Raw genomic sequence first — 21562 nt, 5'->3', positions numbered from 1 at the left:
AAAAGGCACATTACTTTTAGTGTGAAGAATGTCTTAGAAATTATTAGCCTACTGGTAGACTAGGGATTAAATATTTTTTCTCTCATTTAAAAAAAATTTAATTCTAGATGGACACAATACCTTGATTTTATTTGTTTAATTTTTATGTGGTACCGGGGATAGAACCCAGTGCCTCACGCAAGCACTCTACCACTGACCACAACCCTAGCCCCTTTTTCTCTCATTTTGAGAAAATAAAAGGAAATAAAACAAATGAAAGTATTTGGCTCATGCATAAGAATACTTTCCACGATAAAATGTCTTCTCTTTTGTTACTTTTGCCACCTCAGCAACAGGCCAATGAAAAAGAAATTCTGAAGTCATCCTTGATGCTAAAAAAAATGCTGGTTGTGGCCCATTAGAGGAATAAATACTTGCTTTTAGTACAGAAAGCAGTTTTCCAAATAATCTCAGAATAGATTTCTATAAAAATGAAAGCAAAATATATTTTGTTGTGTAAGTACAGTAAGAGGTTTATTTTTTTAATGAGAAGATATTTTATAAAGAATAATTTCTAGACAAAATTATTATTCAAACTTATTAAACAAAGGTGTCCTTGTATTAAACTCCACCAACCATATTTTTATTTTTGGATCAGTCAGCCAACTTGAATGTTAACACTTTAAAGGGTATCTTCTATTATTGTGCTTCATAGATTGTGGCAGCTGACTAAAACTAAATAAAACTTGTCAAAAAATATTAAATCAAAATTAAATATTTAAGGAAGATTTCAAAAGGTAGCAAGAGTAAAAGGTGGGTTTGGCTAAAAGTGTACCATTTAAGAGATGAGATTTGGGGGGAGAATACACTTCCAGTTTGTCACTCTTTTATCTAAATAATAGGCATTGCTATTATTGTGATGGTATGAATACGCAATACCACTAAGGCAACCAGCAACATTTTGGAAGACAAATGCTTGTTCAAAAAGTAGCAACCATAACAGCTAATATTTATGTAGTATTTACCACATGTCAGGTAGTATACTAAGCACTGTAAATGAGAAATTCTCCCATTTATCACAATAATCATAGAACATACTAGCCAATGTTATTTCCATTTTACAGGTTTCATCCCACCACCACTACCACAAAGAATCAAAGAGGTAAACTAAGTCATCAAAGGCCTCAGAGCTTCTAAGTAAGTAGGCTCAAATATAAACCAAATTCTTCTTTAATATTGGAATGTCCCAGCAATCAATACTTGAAACTCTTTTCTATCTATTCTCATGGATCTAAATAATTTCTCTATGAAGGTGACCCCAATTCTGGATCTCTAGCCTAGATCACTCCACCAAACTCCAATTCATATGCCAATCAACTACTTCATATCTCCATCTGGATGTTTAATAATCATCTTAAGCTTGAAATGTAAAAGCCATATTCACCGTCTTTTCCTAAAAAATCTGTTCCTCCTGTCACTTCAGTTATTGCAAACTCTACATTTGCTCAGACCAAAACACTGGAATTTGAATTTTCTTTCTTTTTCACACCACATGCAATCCATTATCAAAAGACTGTTGGCCTTCAAAATATATCCAGAATCCAACTACTTTCTACCACCCCACCATTACATCTCTGACCCAGGATATCACCAACTTTCACTTGGATTTCAGTAAGAGCCCTGATCTCGTTATGCCTGACCCCTATAGTCTGTTCTTTAAAAAGTGTCAGGCATGACATTCCTCTGTTCAAAATCCTCTGTTAACTTTATATTTCAGTCTTTATTACAGCCTAAAGATCTACAACATCTGTAATACATAACCCATCTCCTCTCTGATTTCATCCTTTTTCTTGGGAATATTTGTCTGTTTGGTTTACACAGATATTCTTGGCATCTTGCTAATAATGTCTAGCATAAAGTAATCAAAAAATATTTGTTGAATAAATGAGAAATATGTTTCTAAATCCTACCCTTTTCAATACTTCTTATGCATATTTTGGAGGCACATGAGGAGAAGGCAGTGGGCTGGACTCTTCAGAGTGGCTCTTATATAAAAGCTCACTTGGGAACCAGCAGAAGAGACATTTGGTCTCTTGGGGTTTTAATGGCTTTCAGCTCCTCTAAGCATGACTTAGGAATTTTGGCTCAGGATACACCCTGATTCCTAACCAGTAGTTGCAAAATTGATCAATAGGGATATTTTAAAGGAAGAATAATCCAGAAAAACACACTTCTTTTCCAAATTAGAGACCACTGTTAGCTATTTCAGGATTTTTTTTAAATTAAAAAAAAAAAATCCTAATAAGAGCCAAGCTGAAAATCTCCCATGGACATGTTTTATTGTTACTCAACTATCAAGATGACATTCTGTAATAATTGCTTAATTTCTGGAAAAAAAAATTTCTAAACAACTCAAGTATGCCAATGGCTTTTGTACAGGCCTCACTTGGTCACACATACAGGGAAGGAAATTATACAACTTAGATACAACTCTAAATTATTATTCTTCCTAAGTATGTCTGTTAATTCTGATTTGCCCTGTTCTAAACGTTGTCTCCTACCAACCGAGACCATTAGCATCTGAATAACCGAGACCATTAGCATCTGAATAGCCAAGAAAAAAAAGGCAAGAGTGGATACAGACAAGGTTAGTTTAGAGTGAGCTATGTAAGAGCTATCAAAGATTGGCTAGATAAATTATGAAAGTCATATGATGGAAAATCTTATAGATAGACATTTAAAAGTATGGGACATGAAGAAATGTTTTTGGTACAATGTTATTAAATTAAGTTTGGCCTTAAGCTGCTTTTATAACTTTGGCCTAATGGTTTCATATGTATATAGTGAATTATTATTTAACCTGTAACCAGGTTGTAGCCTAACCTGAGAGTATTCTTTTAAACAGCAGACAAGTCTCAGCTAATCATAGCTGTTAAACCTCAAGCCAATCAGAGGCTGAAAGCTGCCAAAAACTGTGACCATATAAAGCAAATACCAACTACAACCAATCAGGCTGCTTTTTCTCTAGCTATAAATACAGTCTTTATATGTGGTGGGGTGGAGCATTGTGAACCATTTTTGATCCAGACTGCTGCCCAATTCATGAAGTCTTTGCTTAAATTCTGCTAAATTTAAAATTTTCCTTCAAACATGCAAAAGCAGGTTAAAAAATAATCATATGTCACTTGATAACAAGATTTTTTTTGGTGGAAGTTTGTTTTATTGAGATGTTAATTCTGTTTATCCTAGCCTGTAGCCACTTTGCCCCATTCAAACAAGTATCCAGGCTTCAGATTTTTGTAAGACAAAAAGCAAAATCTGCTTATAGATAATAAGCTCTTCTCATTTTTTGAAATGAAAAGGGTGAAGTGGAAGAAAGATTTCTCAAAGTTTAGAAGTCTGAAGCCTATAGGTTGAGCAAACAGCTAAAATTCCCATCTTGCTCTGTGACAGAGCCCACGATGACAGCAAAATTCTTGGGAAGCTATATCTATGTGCAGGGACTGCCAGATTCACTCATTTGATTTCTGATTTTCCCCCGTTTTGTAATTCCTGATTCTTGAGTGCCAAGGGTAGTAAAGAAATAACAGTCACAAGATCATATAGGAAGATGGCACAGAAAGATAATCAAATAATTTGAGGTAGTTACTGGTATTTCCACAAGAACTAAAACCTTAGAAATTTTGTACAACCCTGAATGGAAAGGAAATGCTCAATGATAATTGAGATTGAATTCCCTACCTGCATAGCAAAATGGGAAGTCACCATTAGATTCAAGTTAATCTAAAGAAATGAAATATTTCCATGGAATAAGAATCATACCCACAATATGTGCATGAGTATGCACCCAAACATACACACAAACAGAAAATATACTCTGAGGATAATTTTCCTTCCTTCTCTAGATTGATATTGGAGGGGGCAGGAATCATTAATATTTTAACAGTGATTTTTCTCTACCTCATGGATTATAGAGATATTTCATACTGTCCTTATTTGCAAAATATATGTATATGTATATATAAAAATAAAAAATATTTTAATCACAAAAAATATAATGCCAACTGTAAGCTGAATTTTTTTCCTTCTGAATATCTGAACAGGTAGAAAACATGGAAGGATATATGCCATTAACTTAGGCTCTGTCTTCTAGCTATTTCAAACCTACTCCTATTTTTTCCTAAAAATATAATATAATAAAGATATAATATCAATTCAACTTTAAGAAAAGATAAGAGTATTATATACCTTCTGTATCCTGAGAAAATAAATAATTGCATTAGTCCTTGTCCAAGAAAGAAATAGTACACTCAAAAAGGGAGCCTGAAGAAAGTATAATAAGAACATGGGCAGGCAAACAAGAAATGGCAATAGCCCTGCCAACCTGTGGCCAACATAGAAGGAGTACGGGTAAATAAATAATACTGATCTCTCTTTCCTATTCCCCGATTTCCTGCTGGTGCCTTCATTTGCTAAGCTTAACTGAAAGCCAGAGTGGAAGAGACTCTGCTGATGCAATCCCTAAAGAGTAAAAGTAGATCTTCAGGTGCAAGTAGGATTATTGAGTACAATAACTTTAAAGTGCAAACAACTCCATAATTTTGCTATAAACATTTCCAAATTAAAAAAAAAATCTGCTAGAAGAGTACTAGAAACAAAGTTTTGCACTTTAACCTTTGGTACTATGTACCAAAACAGTAGTTTTTAAAATTATTACTACAAACTACTAAAGTACTTCTATCTATCCACTAACTCTTTTAACTAAAATTCATTGAGTACCAAGTTTGACCCATTCGACGTATACACAAAGGGAAATGTGATACAGTTCCTGTCTTCCGGTGCAGATAATATGTATATGTGGAGACACCATGCAAATAAATAAGCACAATTAAGTATTCTATATATGTAGAATAGTAGGATATCAAAATGGGACTCTGTCTCCCTTTTGCCAGCTATTCCCACATTCCACAGTAAAATGGAAAACCAAGGAATAGAAATTGTTAATAAAGGGGAAAGGGGGCTTCTTTTGCAACTTTAACTGTCCACTTTTAAGTCAGAAAAAAAGTTGGAATTTATAAGATTTTGAGTTTTTAGTGTGCTGAGTGGTCATTGCTTTTGCCAAACCTCATGCTTAGGGAAAAAGCTTTTTTCACCTCCTGGTGTTGCAGATTGAATCCAGGGCCTTGCACCTGCTATGCAGGTGCTCTACAACTGAGAGCCACTCCAATCCCAGAAAGAAGCTTTCAGGCTTTAATGGAACTTTCATGGTCCCTGGAGCTGGGGTTTGAGGGTCACAGTTGGACTCATCTACTAATCTGGCTCAAAACTGAGGAACTCATTCATTTGGTACTTATATAGTGAGGTCCTAGTATATGCCAGGCTTTGTTCCAGATACTAAGAATATTTCAGTAAATTTTTTTAAAGTAAAAAATTCCTATATTTGGATATTTATGTGATTCCCCATTATGTATTTACAGCCACTTCCAGTTTTTACTCCAGCTAGCTTTGCTAGGTGGCTTTTCTTTATATTCAAAGAGTTCCTTCTACATAACAACAATAAGAGATTACCATCCCTTTTGGCAGGGAACTCTTATAAAATGATAGAATGAGTAAAACAATAAAAAATTAAGAAAAGAAAATGACAATCCACTAAAGTAACAAAAACCCAATAAAAACATGAAAAACTTTTTTTTACTAGTAATCAAAAAATAAAATTAGTGGGCTTTTTCTTTTTCTACCAACTTAACAAAGGTTAAGAAGTACTTAATATTCAATATTGGTGAAGGTATAATGAAAGTGAGTTGTCAGGTACAGTTGAATATAAATTGATGTAAAACTTTTTTTGCATCTTAGATATATTTGTCATAATTACAAATATGATCCTTTTGACTCATTGTACTTCTATGAATTCATCAGAAGGTGGTAATCAGGAAAATACATAAAAAGTATACATGTACAAGAATAATCATTACATTTTTTAATAACTTTATTTTGTTTATTTATTTATTTTTTAATATGGTGTTGAGGATCAACCTAGTGCCTCACACGTGCCAGGCAAGCGCTATACCACTAAGCCAGAACCCCAGTCCTACATTATTTTTTTTAACAGCAAAAATTTGGAGATATTTAATTTTTTTTATCAATAAGTAAATTGTTGTATTTTCACAGAATTGGCCACTATGAAAGTATTGAAAATAATATAGATCATTATTTGTAAACATAAGATGGCTATAACTTTTTAAATGTATTAGTTAAGATTGAGTATGATCTTACTTATAAAAAATTATTATACATATGTGTGATACACATAACTAAAGAAACATATGGGAAAGGTTTGTGAAGATATTCACATTACATGACAATTTTAAAATAAGCATTTAACCATTCATTCAATAGTCGTTTTCATTCATTCAACAATATTCATTAAGCACATAATATGTGCTAGATGTGGGACAAACAAAAGAGAAAGTCTGTTTAATCTATTAATTTAATCCACTAAATTATCAGTATTTTTTTAAGTGGTAATAACCAGTGTTGGTGAATTTAAAGATAAGGGCAGTTTTATATACTATTGAAAGTCTAAACTGGTTAAAAAAAATTTCTGAAAGGCAATTAAGCACTTTTTATCAAAAGCTTTTGAAATATTCATGTACTTTGACACAACAACTCCATTTTTAGGAATTTATTCTTTAAAAAATGAGTGTGAATTACACAAAAATATAAAGTAGTTCAGAAATGAATTTTTTGGGGGAACCTAATATTAAACAATAGGGATCTGGATAGATGTCATATATTCATACTGCAGACAACTATGGAGTAGTATTTCCCCTGGAAACTGTTTAACACGGAAAAATATGTCCCAAATATAAACATGAAAGTTTTAAAAGATACTAATTTACTGTGTTTTTGAGCAAATCACCCAAGTGATCTATTTCACCTACAAAGCTCAGATCCTTAAGAACCCTTACCTTACCTGAGTCTAGGTACTCTTCTTCTTAACAGAAAATTAGCAGTCAGTAGATGTTAGATCAGCAGCTGTTTGCAGAACTGTCTTAAGGTAGTTCACTTAAGGATTTACCAGATGCTCCCAAAAGAGAAAACAGATAATTCATAAGAAAATGTCAGGTTTTTTTTCTTCAGTGGCCTAATCTACCAGATATAGTGCGTGGTTTTGTGGACAGACTGTGCCCTTGAAGCTTGAACTCTGGCGGAAGAAACTAATAATCAGTGATCAACGCCAACAAAGCCTTGAAAGATCAGATCTCCGGGGAGTATAAAGAGGTGTATTCCAAAGTAAGGGAGGGAAAAAGCATGTACATAAACAAGATACTCGAGGAAAGATATGGTTGACATACACAAACAGACCATTATTTTGTGGCCTTTCTGAGCCTAATTCTTTTTCCAAATCTCTGTGAAAAGTGAGAAGCTGAGCGGTCTGTTCGTATCACACAGAATTGCAGCTGTTGTCTGCAGTAATTTCAGGTTCATTCAGCCGGTAGGATAAGAAACTGATGGGAATCTACAATAGACAGTGAATGTCGCTGAGGATCCAACAAGGGCGACGCGACAGGGCGAACCCGCAGCGGGAACTCCCGGACTAGGGTTTCCCGCCAATCTCAGTTCCTCGATCTTCAAGGCCCCGCCCACTCCCGCCGAGTGCGCCGGGAATTTTAAGGGCGGGGAAGTGTTGAAAGCCTATCGATATCTCTGGAATAGACTGCCCTACCCTGCGCCGCCGCCGTCAAAACGCCGCAGCCTTCTCTGTCGATCGCCGAGCGGTGATTTCGGCAGCGCTGCTTGATTCACAAGCTTTGAGGGAGCTCTCAAGCGAGGTCCGCGCCGGAACTATGGTGCGTTGAATCTCTAACTTCGGAAGGTTTAGGGCAAAGGTCCGGTGACTCGGCGAAGGGAATCTGTCGCTCTTGGGCGGCCTGAGGCCACGGAACATGGGAGCCTTAACCACGGGGAGGGCTCCGGCCGTGATTCAGCATCTCCGGCCTGTCTGAAGGAGTGGCGGTCGATAGTCCGTGAGGCCTTTTCGCCGAGGCTTGTTTCACTTTCCAGGGAGTCTCTTGCACTTCTTCCTCCATCAGTTAGCCGAGTTCGCCCGAAATTCCTTCAGTAAAATAGATTCCGAGAGGTCGTGAGTGGCCCTTGGTGCTCTGTATGGGAGGAGGAGAAGAGGGACTTCACTTGGAGGCCTCCCAGCACGGACTTGACTCTAGCATTTGTGGTTCTGGACCACGTTCACTTTCCTGGCGTGTCTTGCTTTACCAGTCATCTAGAGCTTGATTAGAAAAGGCCCATTTCAATCACTTGGTCCAGTCACCTGGTTACAGATGAGGAAAGCTAGGCTGATAGAGAAGTGATGGAATCAGGGTTACAGTACAGGTCTCTGAGCTTCTACTCAATCTGTCGTTCCTGCACTCGACCTTCGTATCCCCACAGTTATTCTCCCAAGTATTGATAGACTTGCTTTTATAATATCATTATGGGTAGTAATGGTTCTATCACTGTAGCTATTGTATCCACCGCTAACTTCCTGAGAACATTTTTGTGTTCATTCAATATGAATATTTAGATGTACATAGTGAGATTTCAAAGATAAGTCAGACAAGTGTGTAATCATAATAAGAGGTGTGTAAAGAACTGTGGGACTACGTGTTGGGGGAGTTTGGGGAGAAAACATGGGGAACACTTCAAGAGAGACATTTGAGCTAATTTAAAGAAAAGAAATGCTTTTTGACCATTAGTGCTCTATGTAAGATAACAGCATAAGCAAAGACGGGAGGAAAAATTGATGCATATGAACTTTAGTAATTACCCACCCAGAGGGAATGCTATGAAGAATGGCAGAGTAGGAAATTGGGAAGATAGGACCTGTGTAACTAATCTGTTCTTCCCTCCCTCACCAATTAAGGGTGAATGTAGTATTGGCTTTAACAGTATAGTAACAAAATTCCAGCCATGTTGTGTTAACAGAATTGTTTTAATGCTGAATGGAAACACAGGCAAGCACATTTCTTACTCTTAATTAAGATTAGGGGTTTATAAAGTTCCTAATAGGTCTTTTTTCTTTTACTTTCAGTTTCGCAACCAGTATGACAATGATGTCACTGTTTGGAGTCCTCAGGTAAAATCATGTTTTATGCCATTTCTATGAAGAGGCTTTTCATGGCTGTAGTAGGTTTAGAAACTTGTAAGATTGTAGACTGAAAAAATGGAATATCATTTTGGACATTCCTAGAACTTGAATTTATAATTAAAATAACTTTCCTGGTTTTCAGAACATCATTGGAGGAGCTAGGGCTGTAGTTCAGTGGCAGAGCACTTGCCTAGCATGTGTGAGGAACTGGGTTCAATCCTTACCACCACATAAAAATAAATAAAGGCATGCTATCCGTCTACAACTACAAAAAAAAAATTTTTTTTAATCATTTGAAATGTAACTATACTTGCTTGAAGTTTGAGAACTCTTGATTTTCAATTTGTAAAGGATCTTCCCAGGTGACTCCAAGATATGTTCTTTTTTCCCTTTAGGGGAGGATTCATCAAATTGAGTATGCAATGGAAGCTGTTAAACAGGGTTCAGCCACAGTTGGTCTGAAATCAAAAACCCATGCAGTGTTGGTTGCACTGAAGGTAAGTAAAGCCAGACATGTATCTTCCTCATTTAGAAAACAGAACTACCAAATGTAAATTTCACTGTATAAACAATAAAGTTGTAAACTTATTTTTACATCTTATAATGTCTCTATTTAGAGGGCACAGTCAGAGCTTGCAGCTCATCAGAAAAAAATTCTTCATGTTGACAACCATATTGGCATCTCAATTGCTGGGCTTACTGCTGATGCTAGACTGTTATGGTAAGTAGAATCATGAAAAACAAAAGTATCTCTTGATCCATAATTTATTACTTTTCCAGAAAAATTCAGGTAAGATATACTAACACTTGAGAAGCCGCTGAATAATGTGATACTTGTTAACATAATGTATTGTTTGAAGCCATGTATGTCTAAGAAGATCTTGACATTTTTATCTAATTTTTAGAAAGAGGTGAACCACCCTTACTTTCTTTAATACTTCAGTATTTATTAGATTTTTTTTTTTTCAAAGCTCAGTAGTGGATAATATAGGGTATAGAAAGGTGATTCAGACATGGATCATGTCTTCAAAGAACTTTAAATTTAGCTAATCTTGGATGGAAGTAGAGAGTAACAGGTAAATTTCTGTGAGCAATAGGAGGAGATAGAGATTGTGGATGAGAAGCAATGAGTAAATGAAGAAGTGGGGCTTTGAGATCAGACAGATAACAAATTCTTATTTAATTACTAATTTTTGAGATTGGGCTAATTACTTAACACTCAGATTTTTCAGTATTTTTTTTCTCCAAGGGTGTTTTGAAGTAGGCACTTAAAACAGTGCCTTTCAGAAAGCATGTAAGTGTTTATATGTTGAGGGTAGGATGTAGTTAGCCAAAGCTAAACTTTTACTTATTTATATATAAGCTTTAGGTGGATACAGTACCTTTACCAGTGCCTTCTCATGCATGCTAGCCAAGTGCTCTATCACTGAACCACAGCCCCAGCCCCCAAAGCTTAACTTTTAAATTTATGGTTTTATTAGTGAAGAAAGAATATAAATAGTAAAGGTAAATGGTAATGCCTTTTGTTTAAGAGTTTTGAGTTATCCAGCCAGTCCCTTGCTATGTCAACAGTATACTGACAGTAATACGGGTTTCTGTTTGCTCCTAAAAATGTAGAATGTGCAATGTTGTCAAACATTTAACCCATTAATATCTAAAATATTGCTGTGCCAACATACATTTAATATAAAAACTTTATTAATGAGATATTAAATTTTTGAAATTTTGATGTGCATTGTATATGTACATCTCAATAAAGCTATATGTATATACATCTCAATAAAGTGGCTTAATACCACATATCATTAGTGCCTGCCATATTGGAGAGTATGGTTTTAGATACCTTGAGAAATTTACTTTTAAAAAGTACTAAACAAATGGCTTGGTTCCTCTAATATACGTTTGATTTTCAGGGACTAATTAAGTAGATCATTGGTAGTGTACTTGCTCCAGCATGCACAAGGCCCTGGGTTTGAGCTTTAGCACTGCAATAAATAAATAAACAAATAAATTTGACCATCAGATGTGACAAACACATACTGGACTAAGCAACGTGGAAAGAATGAGCATGTCTATTTCTTTCTATTTAATTCTCTAATTAATAGGCATGAGTTCCTTTTTCCCCAATGTTAACCTTGCTCAAATCTTTACAAGTTGAGACTCAGCAGCCTAGTGTCTAATATCTAATGCAGTTTATGATGAGAAGTAACATTTGCAGAACATGTGAAAATATCCCCTGGATTCTATTTCTTGCCATTGCTCTATTAGGGAGATTTTAATCTGTTTTCAAGGAAAAAATAAAAAAGAGTAGGTACTTTTTTTTTCTGGTTCAAGACTTAGAATTAAAACAAACTGTTGCTGGCTGGGTAGAGTGTTACATGCATGTAATCCCAACTATTCTGGAGGCTGAGGCAGGAGGATTGTGAGTTCAAGACTATCCTGGGCAACATCAAAAGACCCTGTCTCAAAATAAGGACAGACTGTTGCTCATAAGGATAAGAGAAGAGATGGCTATTTTCTCTTCAGTCAGCCTTCTGTATTCTGTAAGGGCTCTGAGACATAAAATTTTCAAGAGCTAAAGAATAGTTAGTTTGTTTTGTTTTGTTTTTTTTCACTGAAGCAAAAGAAGAAAATTCATTGAAAATCGAGGAAAAATCAAACAGAAAAATAACCTCAAACAAGTAACAAAGCAAAGACTAAAAGGAAATAAGAGGGAAAAAATACCTAAATTAAGACAAAGCTCCAAACTATTTCAAAATGATGAAATTGTATTGGAGATGGAAACTAAAAGATGCAGGTGGGGGATGGGGATCTGATGTGGGTGTGGCTGTCAGCAGAGGACTATAGGAAAATCCTTGTGGGAAAGCAGAGGTCCTTCATTCCTGGAGATACAGGCAGCCGCTGCACTGGTCTACAGATGAAGATCCCCATAAATTAGGAAAGATAGTGATAAAATTGTCAAGGGGTGGGGGCAGCATCAAGGGAAGGAAGTGCTCCCAGGAACACCCATTCCACTCCTAGACTAGAAACCCAGACACTCCCAGCTGACTCAAATGACAGGTGAGGACAACAATTAGATGGAATAGTAGCCAGAGTGAGGACCTATGGGACTTATGGAATGGGGCAGGTGCCAAACCCTCATCCACTTAGAAATCTCCTGGACTTGATTTGTCTGCGTCTTCAAGATCACCTTCTTCAGGCTCTGCAGTGGAGGGTCTCTTCAAGGAGGCTTCTAGTTCCTCATCCTCTCCCCTGAGGGGCCAGGCACTCTCCTGGGCACCGTCCCGGAGGTTCCCACAGGTCTAGGCCTGAATAGAGAAGCTTCTGGGTCTTCTTGGGCTGGGGTAGTGGACATTTTTGCAGGATGGGCATGTACAACAGAAGCTAGACCAGGATGGGCCCGCCCAAGTTGAGTGTGCCCAGGATGAGCACGAGGGCTGGCCAAGGCGTCATGCAAATGGGTGATAGCCTCGTTCAGAGTTTGGGTATGTCTTCTGTTGCACAGTAAACCAATTCTACACCATTTGCTCCTCTAGGCTGAGGCTAGAGGCCAGAGCCACCAGAGTACCGTGGGATAGAAAGGGGTCCTTCAGGAAGTGTGCTTCCAGCTCCTGCATCTGCTGCTTTCCAGCATATTTCAAAGGCTTTCGATCTCATCCATGGCAGTAGTGCTCAGTTCAGAGGAATGGGTAGTTAGTCAGTTTTAAGACCTCATATGGCCTTACAGTTTAGCACCAAAATGTGTCTTCTTACCTTACTGGTTTCCTTATATGAATATGATCCATGAAAATGTTTGGAAGTGAAATGAAACTGCTTTATTTGGATTAGCTCTCTATAATTTGAAATTACTAACTTTTCTTATTTCTTTTTTAGTAATTTTATGCGCCAGGAGTGTCTGGATTCTAGATTTGTATTTGACAGACCACTTCCTGTGTCTCGGCTTGTATCTCTAATTGGAAGCAGTATCCTTTTTATGTTAACATTTATAAATGTGAACTTTAAAGGGCTTGGGTACTTAATCCCTATGGTATTCGGAATATGACTATAAAACATAGGTATGATTATAAAACTTTTAAGGTATTGGGTTGCTCTTTCATTAGCCATTATAAGCAACTTATATTTTCGAGACATATATAAGCCCAGCTTTATGAAAACTATCCCAGCATCATTTTTGAGAAATTTAAAGTTTCTTATTAATTCTAGATATCCCCACAAGTCCTGCACCTCTTATATCCAAAACAAATGAAATTCTATATGGAAAGAGATTATTTTGCTAGTATGTATTCTTGGGTTTGATGGAAAGTCAAACAGGTAATATTGAGTCAAAGTAGTACTGTTCTATTTTATGTTCTTCCTACAGATTATGCAGTGATTAAGGAAGAAGTTAGAGGTCTTTGTTAATAATATTTTGTTTGAAAATAAAGATAGTACTTTAAGCCAGGTGCAGTGATGCATCCCTATAATCCTAGCAGCTCAAGAGGCTGAGACAGGAGAATTGCAAGTTCAAAGCCAGCCTCACCAACTTAGTGAGGCCCTCTAAATAATATATTAAAAGGGACTGGGGATGTGACTCAGTGGTTAAATGCCCCTGGGTTCAATCCCTGGTACCAAAAATAAAGATAATACTTTATTCCTTGGTAGAATAAGCTCTTTAACTAGTTTAAGAGACCCAGATACCAACACAGCGGTATGGCCGGAGACCCTATGGTGTTGGGTTGCTTATTGCTGGATATGATGTAAGTTGATAGGGTATTGTTATATTTTAATGATTTTTTTAAAACTAGAAACTTTTGTAATTTTTAGCTTAACCAAAGTCAATAATTATGGGTTTTGTTTTTGTATTGTAGGATATGGGCCCTCATATTTTCCAGACCTGTCCATCTGCTAATTATTTTGACTGCAGAGCTATGTCCATTGGAGCCCGTTCTCAATCAGCTCGTACTTACTTAGAGAGACATATGTCTGAGTTTATGGAGTGTAAGTGACAGCTTTTTTTAGTTTGGTTTGGTTTTGCCTCCTCCAGTCTTTGTATAGTGAACAAAAGTAGTATCCTAAATAAGGAAAACTATCAGTCTTATAGAAAGAGGTTTTTTTTTTTTTTTGAAAAATTAAGCCTACGAAGTATTTATTATTTCTGTATACATCTACATTTTACTCCTGTTTACCACAGTCATTTCAATCACTAGAAAACTCTTTCAGGATATAAATGTTTCCCTACCCTTAAAAATTCTTGATTCACTGGATCTGAAATATGTCCCAGCCAAAGTTGGGAAACCCTGTACAAGTTGCTATTTGTAAGTTCTCTGTTTACAACTTTCAGTTTTCTGTGATTCTGTTCCTGTTTTAAGCCATGTAGACATTTCTGCATTAAGTAGTTCATAAACAAGAAATAAAAGCCAGTGTAGCAATGGCAAAGGAAGGTAAAAGATGTAAGATGATAGAGAAGATTTTCAAGTGCTTTTCTTCATATTGGAAGGAGTGTTTGTCAGGGTTTTTAACATTTCTCTTGGTTGTCTTATAAGATTTCTTGTGGCAGTAGTCTATGAAGGAAATATTTGGGGCTCAGCGAAATATAGAGGAAAATAATTAACACTCTGAAAGCAAGCTATTGTGAGATGATAATAGCTTTAACTTTAGGATACAGCATTCTAGGGCCATATAAGCTTGAGAAGCACTGATTAAAGTTTAACATTTCAAAATATGATAATTGAGTTGTGAGTTCTTAAGATAGCCCTTAACATTTGGAGATTTTCTAGGGCTCAAAGGACTTAGTGTGTAGTTGTACTCATAGCTAAGGCTTACAGCAATATGATAAGGATATACAGCTGAATCATTAAAGAAAGAGTCAAGAGGAATCTGTGAGGAAGTTTCCTTATGTTCTCTCCCTTCTCAGAAGAATTACAGACCATACTTTAAAGAGCATGTGTGTGATATTTTTGACTAGAGAAGCTCATTAGAAACTTGGGTGTCCAAAGTTTGAGATCTGGTCACATAAACATGCTCAGCATAACACATTCCAATCTGGATAAAAAGTTAATAAGGATTGCATTGAATCTATAGATCATTTGGGGACATACTGCTATTGTTATAATCCAGATGGTCTACCACTTAAATATATTCAGTACAAACTGAACTTTAGATTTTGAATTTTGATCTTTTTCTGGGCTAGCAATGTGCAGTAAGATACTCATGATAAAACATCAGTGAGCCATAGGACTCAATCAGCCACACAATTCCAAGGGCAAACAACTGATATCTATAGAGTACTATGTTGCTAAGCTATGAAATTTGGTAGGTTAGGTGTATTAAATGGATTTTTTTCTTACATTTCAATTTACAATGTGTTTATCAGGTTGTACTTTGATCATAAGTAGCATCTATGCACATCTGCTGACATCTGAGCATGGGTGTCTTTCCATTTACTTAGGTCTTCTTTAATTTCTATGATGTTTTATAGTTTTAAGTATTCAAGTCTTATATTCTTTTACATTTATTCATAAGTATTTTATTCTTTTTGGTGTTACTATGAACAGAATTTTTAGATTCTTGAGATCCATGTCATGTCACCTGGGATTGGAGAGTTTTACTTTTTCCTTTCCAATATGGATTGTTGGTGGACCTTTATTTATTTTTATATGGTGCTGAGAATCAAACCCAGTGCCTCACACATGCTAGGTAAGCCCTCCACCACTGAGCCACAGCCACAGCCAATATGGATGCTTTTTATTTCTTTTTCTTACCTGATGTTCTTGCTAGACCCTCCAGTGCAATGATGAATAGACATGGTAAGAGCAGACATCTTTGATTTGTTCCTGATTTTAAGGGGAAAGATTTATTTATTTATTTTTGGTTCTGGGGATTGAACCCAGGGGTGCTTATCCACTGAGCCACATCCCCAGTCCTTTTCTTTTTTATTTTGAGACAAGGTCCTTCTAAATTGATGTGGTTCTCACTAAATTGCTGAGTCTGGCTTTGAATTTACAATCCTCCTGCCTCAGCTTCCTCAGCTGCTGGGATTATAGGAGTGCGCCACCACATCTGTCAAGGGAAAAGTTTTTAAAAAATATACTCAATATATTAGCTATGAGTTTTTGTAAATATTCCCTTCAATTATTATTATTATGCAAGCATTTGGGGTTTTATCATATGCTTTTCATGTATCTGTTGAGATGATTGTGCTGCTTTTTTCTCTTCAGTCTTTGGTGTAGTGTTAAATTAATTGACTTTTCAAATGTTAAACCAACTTTGCATTCTTGAGGGGGAAAAATCCTTTTTTGTCATGACAAATGTTGGGGTGGAGCCCAAACATCCAAGATAACCTTTTGTCTTCTTTAGTCACTTTCTAGGTGTGTTAAGAGGAGCTAGAATGCTGGGTCCTCTGCCACAATCTTTTCAATGTTGCTGGATTCCATTGGAATTATTTTGTTAATTTTTGTACCTGTATTCATAAGAAATATTGTTTTGTGGTTTTGTTATCAGAGTAATACTGGCCACATAAAATGAGTTGAATACTACTTTTATATAGAGCAAATGTAGCATCTAGCATTCCACAGAATACACTCTACAAAATTGTGAATGACATTTTTCAAATCATAATTTTGATTTAGCTTATCAAAATAACAGGTCATCTCATTAAATAAAATAATAGCAATAGTATTGCTATTCAAAGATTATATGACAAGCATTAGACACTTGGCTATTATTATTGTAATAACAATATTGCATAACTAACACCATGATTTCAGACTCTAAGCTTGATAAAAGAAGCCTAGTATGGTAATGAAACGAAGAAATAACTATTAATTTATTACATACAGGCAACTTAAATGAACTGGTTAAACATGGTCTTCGTGCCTTAAGAGAGACACTTCCTGCAGAGCAGGACCTAACTACAAAGGTAAATATTATGTTTTCCAATTGAAGATAATAATCTTACAGTTTAATATTGTATAAATAGGTAATTAAAGTGTATACTTATTTAATTTAGGAGACGGTTGCCTTGGTTCACACTTTCCCTTTAAGCTGTTCAGAAAGTGATCAGATTTTGAAATGCTATTTTTTAATATTTCTTTTTGATATAAAGCAATAAAATCAGGAAGTCCAATGTAGACTGCCCTTTATTTAGTAAATAGTGATATCTTTGTATTATTCATGTAGTTAACAAATTTGTGCACTTACCATATGCAGATACCTTCTAAGCATTTTAAATATAGTAAAGACAACAAATAGCTGGACCTTTATTGAACATTCTAGTGAGGAGATAAATCATATATACATACACAAATCATACAGGATATTAAAAGATAATAAATGCTGTAGGTTAAAAAAAATGTTTAAAAAGAGAATGAATGTCTAACTGGGTGCAGGAAGATAGTGTGGTAGATATAACTTAAAGTAGGGTGATCATCTGGCACACACCTGTAATCCCAGCTACTTGGAGGCTTAGGCAGGAGAATTGTGCATTCCAGGCCAGCCTAGGCAATTCAGCAAAACCCCATCTCAAAAATATAAATAATTATCATTGTATAATTATCATTTAATATCTATGTGAAAACTTTATTGCCTGCATAATCTTTTTAAATCAAGTGTTTCCAGATGATAGACCTTTAAGATTAATCAAATAACAGTGAATATTAAATCTAGCAAGTGCCTACTAGTTTTCTTCACCCTACATATAAGTAGTTTTTAAAGTCTTAAATTCAAGTACTATATTTTTATTCTGATTTTTTTTCACCTAACATTTTATGATAAGAATTTTTCTGGCCTAAATGTACTCTATTTACTTATTACTTATTTACGCCCGCCCTTAGAATGTTTCCATTGGAATTGTTGGTAAAGACTTGGAGTTTACAATCTATGATGACGATGATGTATCTCCATTCCTGGAAGGTCTTGAAGAACGACCTCAGAGGAAGGCACAGGTATCCAATTAGTTGTAACAAAAGAGGCTTTCATTTTGTCATAAACTGCTGTTCTTATCAACTGTGTAAGTCCATCATTTTTCCCTTTAATTATAGAGATAGGCTCCCAATTCATATAGCAACAGAAAAATTAAGAACTAAGGAAAGTAAAATATTCAGGGGGCAGAACTCTCTGTAAACACAAAAAGAGAAAAGATTTAATGATTTAGTTATCTATTGCTATGTAATAAGTTACCACCAAACTTATAAATTTAAAACAGCAAACATTACTTCTCACAATTTGGTTGACTGGGCCTCATCATTGATGGTTCTTTTGCTTGTGTCTCTTGGAATCTCATATGTGCTACAGTCAAATGTTGGGGTGGAGCCCAAACATCCAAGATAACCTTACTTTTGCCTTCTTTAGTCACTTTCTAGGTGTGTTAAGAAGAACTAGAATGCTGGGTCCTCTGCCAGAATGACTGCTTCTATCCCTGTAGTCTCAAGGCCTCTCCTTCAGCAGGACCTTTCTAGCAGGGTGGCAACCCAGAGCTTGCTAAAGGTCAAAAAAGTGCAAACTGCCATCATTCTTAATGCTGAGACCCAGGACTAGCATGGCATCATTTATGCACATTCTGTTGTTTAAAGCAAGTCATGGGGCCAGCCTGGATTCATTGGGAGTAGATACTAGGAGAAGTGTTCATTGGAGACCAGCTTTGAACACTAGTTTGACTTTTCATAAATAGTGACAAAAACCAAATGCAGTGGCACACACCCGTGATCCCAGTGACTTGGGAGGCTGAGAGGCAAGAGGATTGCAAGTTTGAGGCTAGCCTAGGCAACTTTTGTCTCTTAAACAAACAAACAAAAAAAGCTACTGGGATGTAGCTCAGTAGTATTGTGCCTCTGGATTCCATCCCCAGTACTGCAAAAAATTAAATATAAATGTAAATTAATAAATAAGTGACAAACACATCAAGAAGTGTTTGTAGGGGGGAAAACTTTAATATGGATCTTGTTGCTGGATGTTTAGAATACACATTTGCATTAATAGATGCTTATTTAATAACTGTGTACCTGAAGATATAGTGTCTGTTACATAAATTTCTTCAAACTTGAACTGTTGGGAAATTTGGGGGAGCAAGAATTGCATTATGTAAGTTGCAATAGCACTATTAAGAATGCAGTGGAGTGCCATGCAGCTGGTTGGTTTTTATTTTTGCTTTGTTAGTTTAAGGGAAAAGGATCTCAAAAAAGGGCTGATTGTATCTTAAGCTTATTAGTAATAATATATGAAAGGCTTTTAACTCTTGAGCAAGACAGTATGATAAAATAGTGGAATTGTTCAATGATTTTTAGGCATTCAGAACTGAAATCAAATATATTCTTTAAAAGCTCTTAGAAATTTAGTATTCAAAATATCCCTTAACCCTTTTTTCATTAAGTTTTTATAATGTAACATTTGTAATTAGGAGTACATATTGATCAAATGTTCATTTTTCATCTTCTCTTTTTTTCTTCCCTATTAAGCCTGCACAACCTGCTGATGAACCTGCAGAAAAGGCTGATGAACCAATGGAACATTAAGTGATAAACTTAACTATATGTGTATTATTGAATATTTGAGAATGCAGAAATACATACTGATGACAGTAATCTATACTTTGAACCAAAAGACGCAATGGTGGAATGGTATAAGTCCAAATGCTGATTTTAGGAATCAGTCCAAATGTGTTTTCCAAATAACTTCCCCGAACCATATAATGGGGTACATTTTTCTTTGAGAGGGTCTATATAATCATTTTCTAGAAAGTATAGGTATACCAGTGTTTTTATATAAAGAAAATAGTGTCTTTGGGGTTTTAAAGACAACTGTGAAATAAAATTGTTTCACCTCCTGGTGTATTGGGTTTTTGTTTTTTAAGTAACTTCAACTACGAATAGTAATTTGGGATTGCAATTACTTATTTGCCACATTTGCAAGATTATATTGCCTTGTTTTTAATGATATATAAAAATGCCTCATCTACCACAGGCTTGTAACAGTTTCTAGTTATGGGCTGGCTTCATGAAAATCCATGGAGATTTGGCTCCGAATGCAAATATCAGGATATAGATTATTCTGATTAAAATCAAAGAAACTGCTGGGTGCAGTTGCACACACCTGTAATCCTAGCTACTCAGGAAGCAGATGCAGGATTGAAAACTCAAGGCCAGGCTCAGCAATTTAGTGATAGCCTATTCTCAAAATAAATAAATAGATAAAAGGGGTTGGTGCTCATTTGTATGAGCACTCCTGGGTTCAATCCCCATTACTGCAAAAAAGAAAAAGCCTACCTAAGAAACACCACTTCCCAACAAAAGTAGTGAGATTGGACTGGGGCTATATAACTCCATGGTAGAATTCAGGCTTGCCCCACTCTAGGCCCTGGGTTAATCTCTAGCACATTTTACAAAAAAAAGCCAAGATTATTAATGTCTGAACAGTTTTCCTATCCAATCAGCAGATGGCAATAGTTAGAGCTCTGGATTTTCTTGGGAATTTTTGCAAATAATCTCAAACCTCTAATCCTACACAAACCAACTCCAGCATAGTTTGTATATTGCCTTCTATTCCCTAGGTTATATACTCAGATGTTGCAGAAATTTTTAGCTTAGATCATACAAAATTAAATTAGGAAATCATTAAAAAAAATCCAAAATTTCACTGCTCAAAAGCCTAGGTGTATTTTATTTTCTGAGAAGTTTTATTTTTGGATACTAACAAAAATTTTTAATCTAATTCTAATTAGCTGCTATTGGCTTTGGGCAAGTTACTTAGCCCTATTCTAAGGAAACCCATTGGAGAATTATTTTAAGAATAAATGAGGGCTGGGGCTCAGTGGTAGAGCGCTGGCTTAGCATGCGTGAGGCACTGGGTTCGATCCTCACCACCAAATAAAAATAAAATGAAGATATTGTGTCCACCTAAAACTAAAATAAATATTTTGAAAAAAAGAATAAATGAGAGGGGGCTGGGGATGTGGCTCAAGCGGTAGCGCGCTCGCCTGGCATGCGTGTGGCCCGGGTTCGATCCTCAGCACCACATACAAACAAAGATGTTGTGTCCACCGAAAACTAAAAAATAAATATTAAAAAAATTCTCTCTCTCTCTCTCTCTCTCTCTCTCTTTAAAAAAAAATAAATGAGAGAATTTATAATACCTTCTAAATTGAAAATGTTAGTTTTTTTTTTTTTTCTTTTAGGTTTCCCAAAAAAAAAGTATCAGTTTAAATCTCTTTGTGACTTCTTTTGGTAAAGTAATGGTAAAAGAAACTGGCAACTCTGTTGAAGGAAAGATCTCTAAGCATTGGAACCTGTAAGGAGTGAGGGACTCCTGCTCTGGAAGTAGCCTGAAAGTTCTGTCTGCCTTATTTAAGTTTGGTAACAGGCCACACGTACCATGTGGCTATCTGAACCACAATGGAATTGCATCAAGTACCTGTAACTTTCATATATAAATATAGTGAACAGAGGGATGCTAACCACCTACCTCCAC

At 35.8% G+C, this 21562-nt stretch overlaps 1 protein-coding gene across 1 annotated transcript; it reads left to right on the top strand.

The window, feature by feature from the left end:
- Positions 1 to 7718: 7718 nt before the first annotated feature.
- On the top strand, positions 7719 to 19925 carry PSMA1 (proteasome 20S subunit alpha 1). The gene is made up of 10 exons (XM_081279195.1): positions 7719 to 7829; positions 9068 to 9112; positions 9520 to 9621; positions 9742 to 9845; positions 12998 to 13086; positions 13790 to 13860; positions 13972 to 14101; positions 16942 to 17021; positions 17935 to 18045; positions 19555 to 19925. Exons 1-10 carry the CDS (start codon positions 7827 to 7829, stop codon positions 19609 to 19611), a joined length of 792 nt encoding a protein of 263 aa, XP_081135321.1. The 5' UTR covers positions 7719 to 7826; the 3' UTR covers positions 19612 to 19925.
- The last annotated feature ends 1637 nt before the right edge of the window (positions 19926 to 21562 follow it).

Source organism: Spermophilus citellus, assembly GCF_964194105.1.
Source record: "Spermophilus citellus genome assembly, chromosome: 2".
NCBI lineage: Eukaryota > Metazoa > Chordata > Mammalia > Rodentia > Sciuridae > Spermophilus > Spermophilus citellus.
Note: the sequence above shows the minus strand (reverse complement) of the source record. Positions and strands in the feature narration are given on the sequence as shown.

Bases quoted from the DNA above. Each gene is read 5' to 3' on its own strand.
- PSMA1 (XM_081279195.1), top strand. The intron at 9,622-9,741 runs GTAAGTAAAGCC...GTCTCTATTTAG, and splicing joins CAGTGTTGGTTGCACTGAAG to AGGGCACAGTCAGAGCTTGC. The intron at 17,022-17,934 runs GTAAATATTATG...GCCCGCCCTTAG, and splicing joins AGCAGGACCTAACTACAAAG to AATGTTTCCATTGGAATTGT.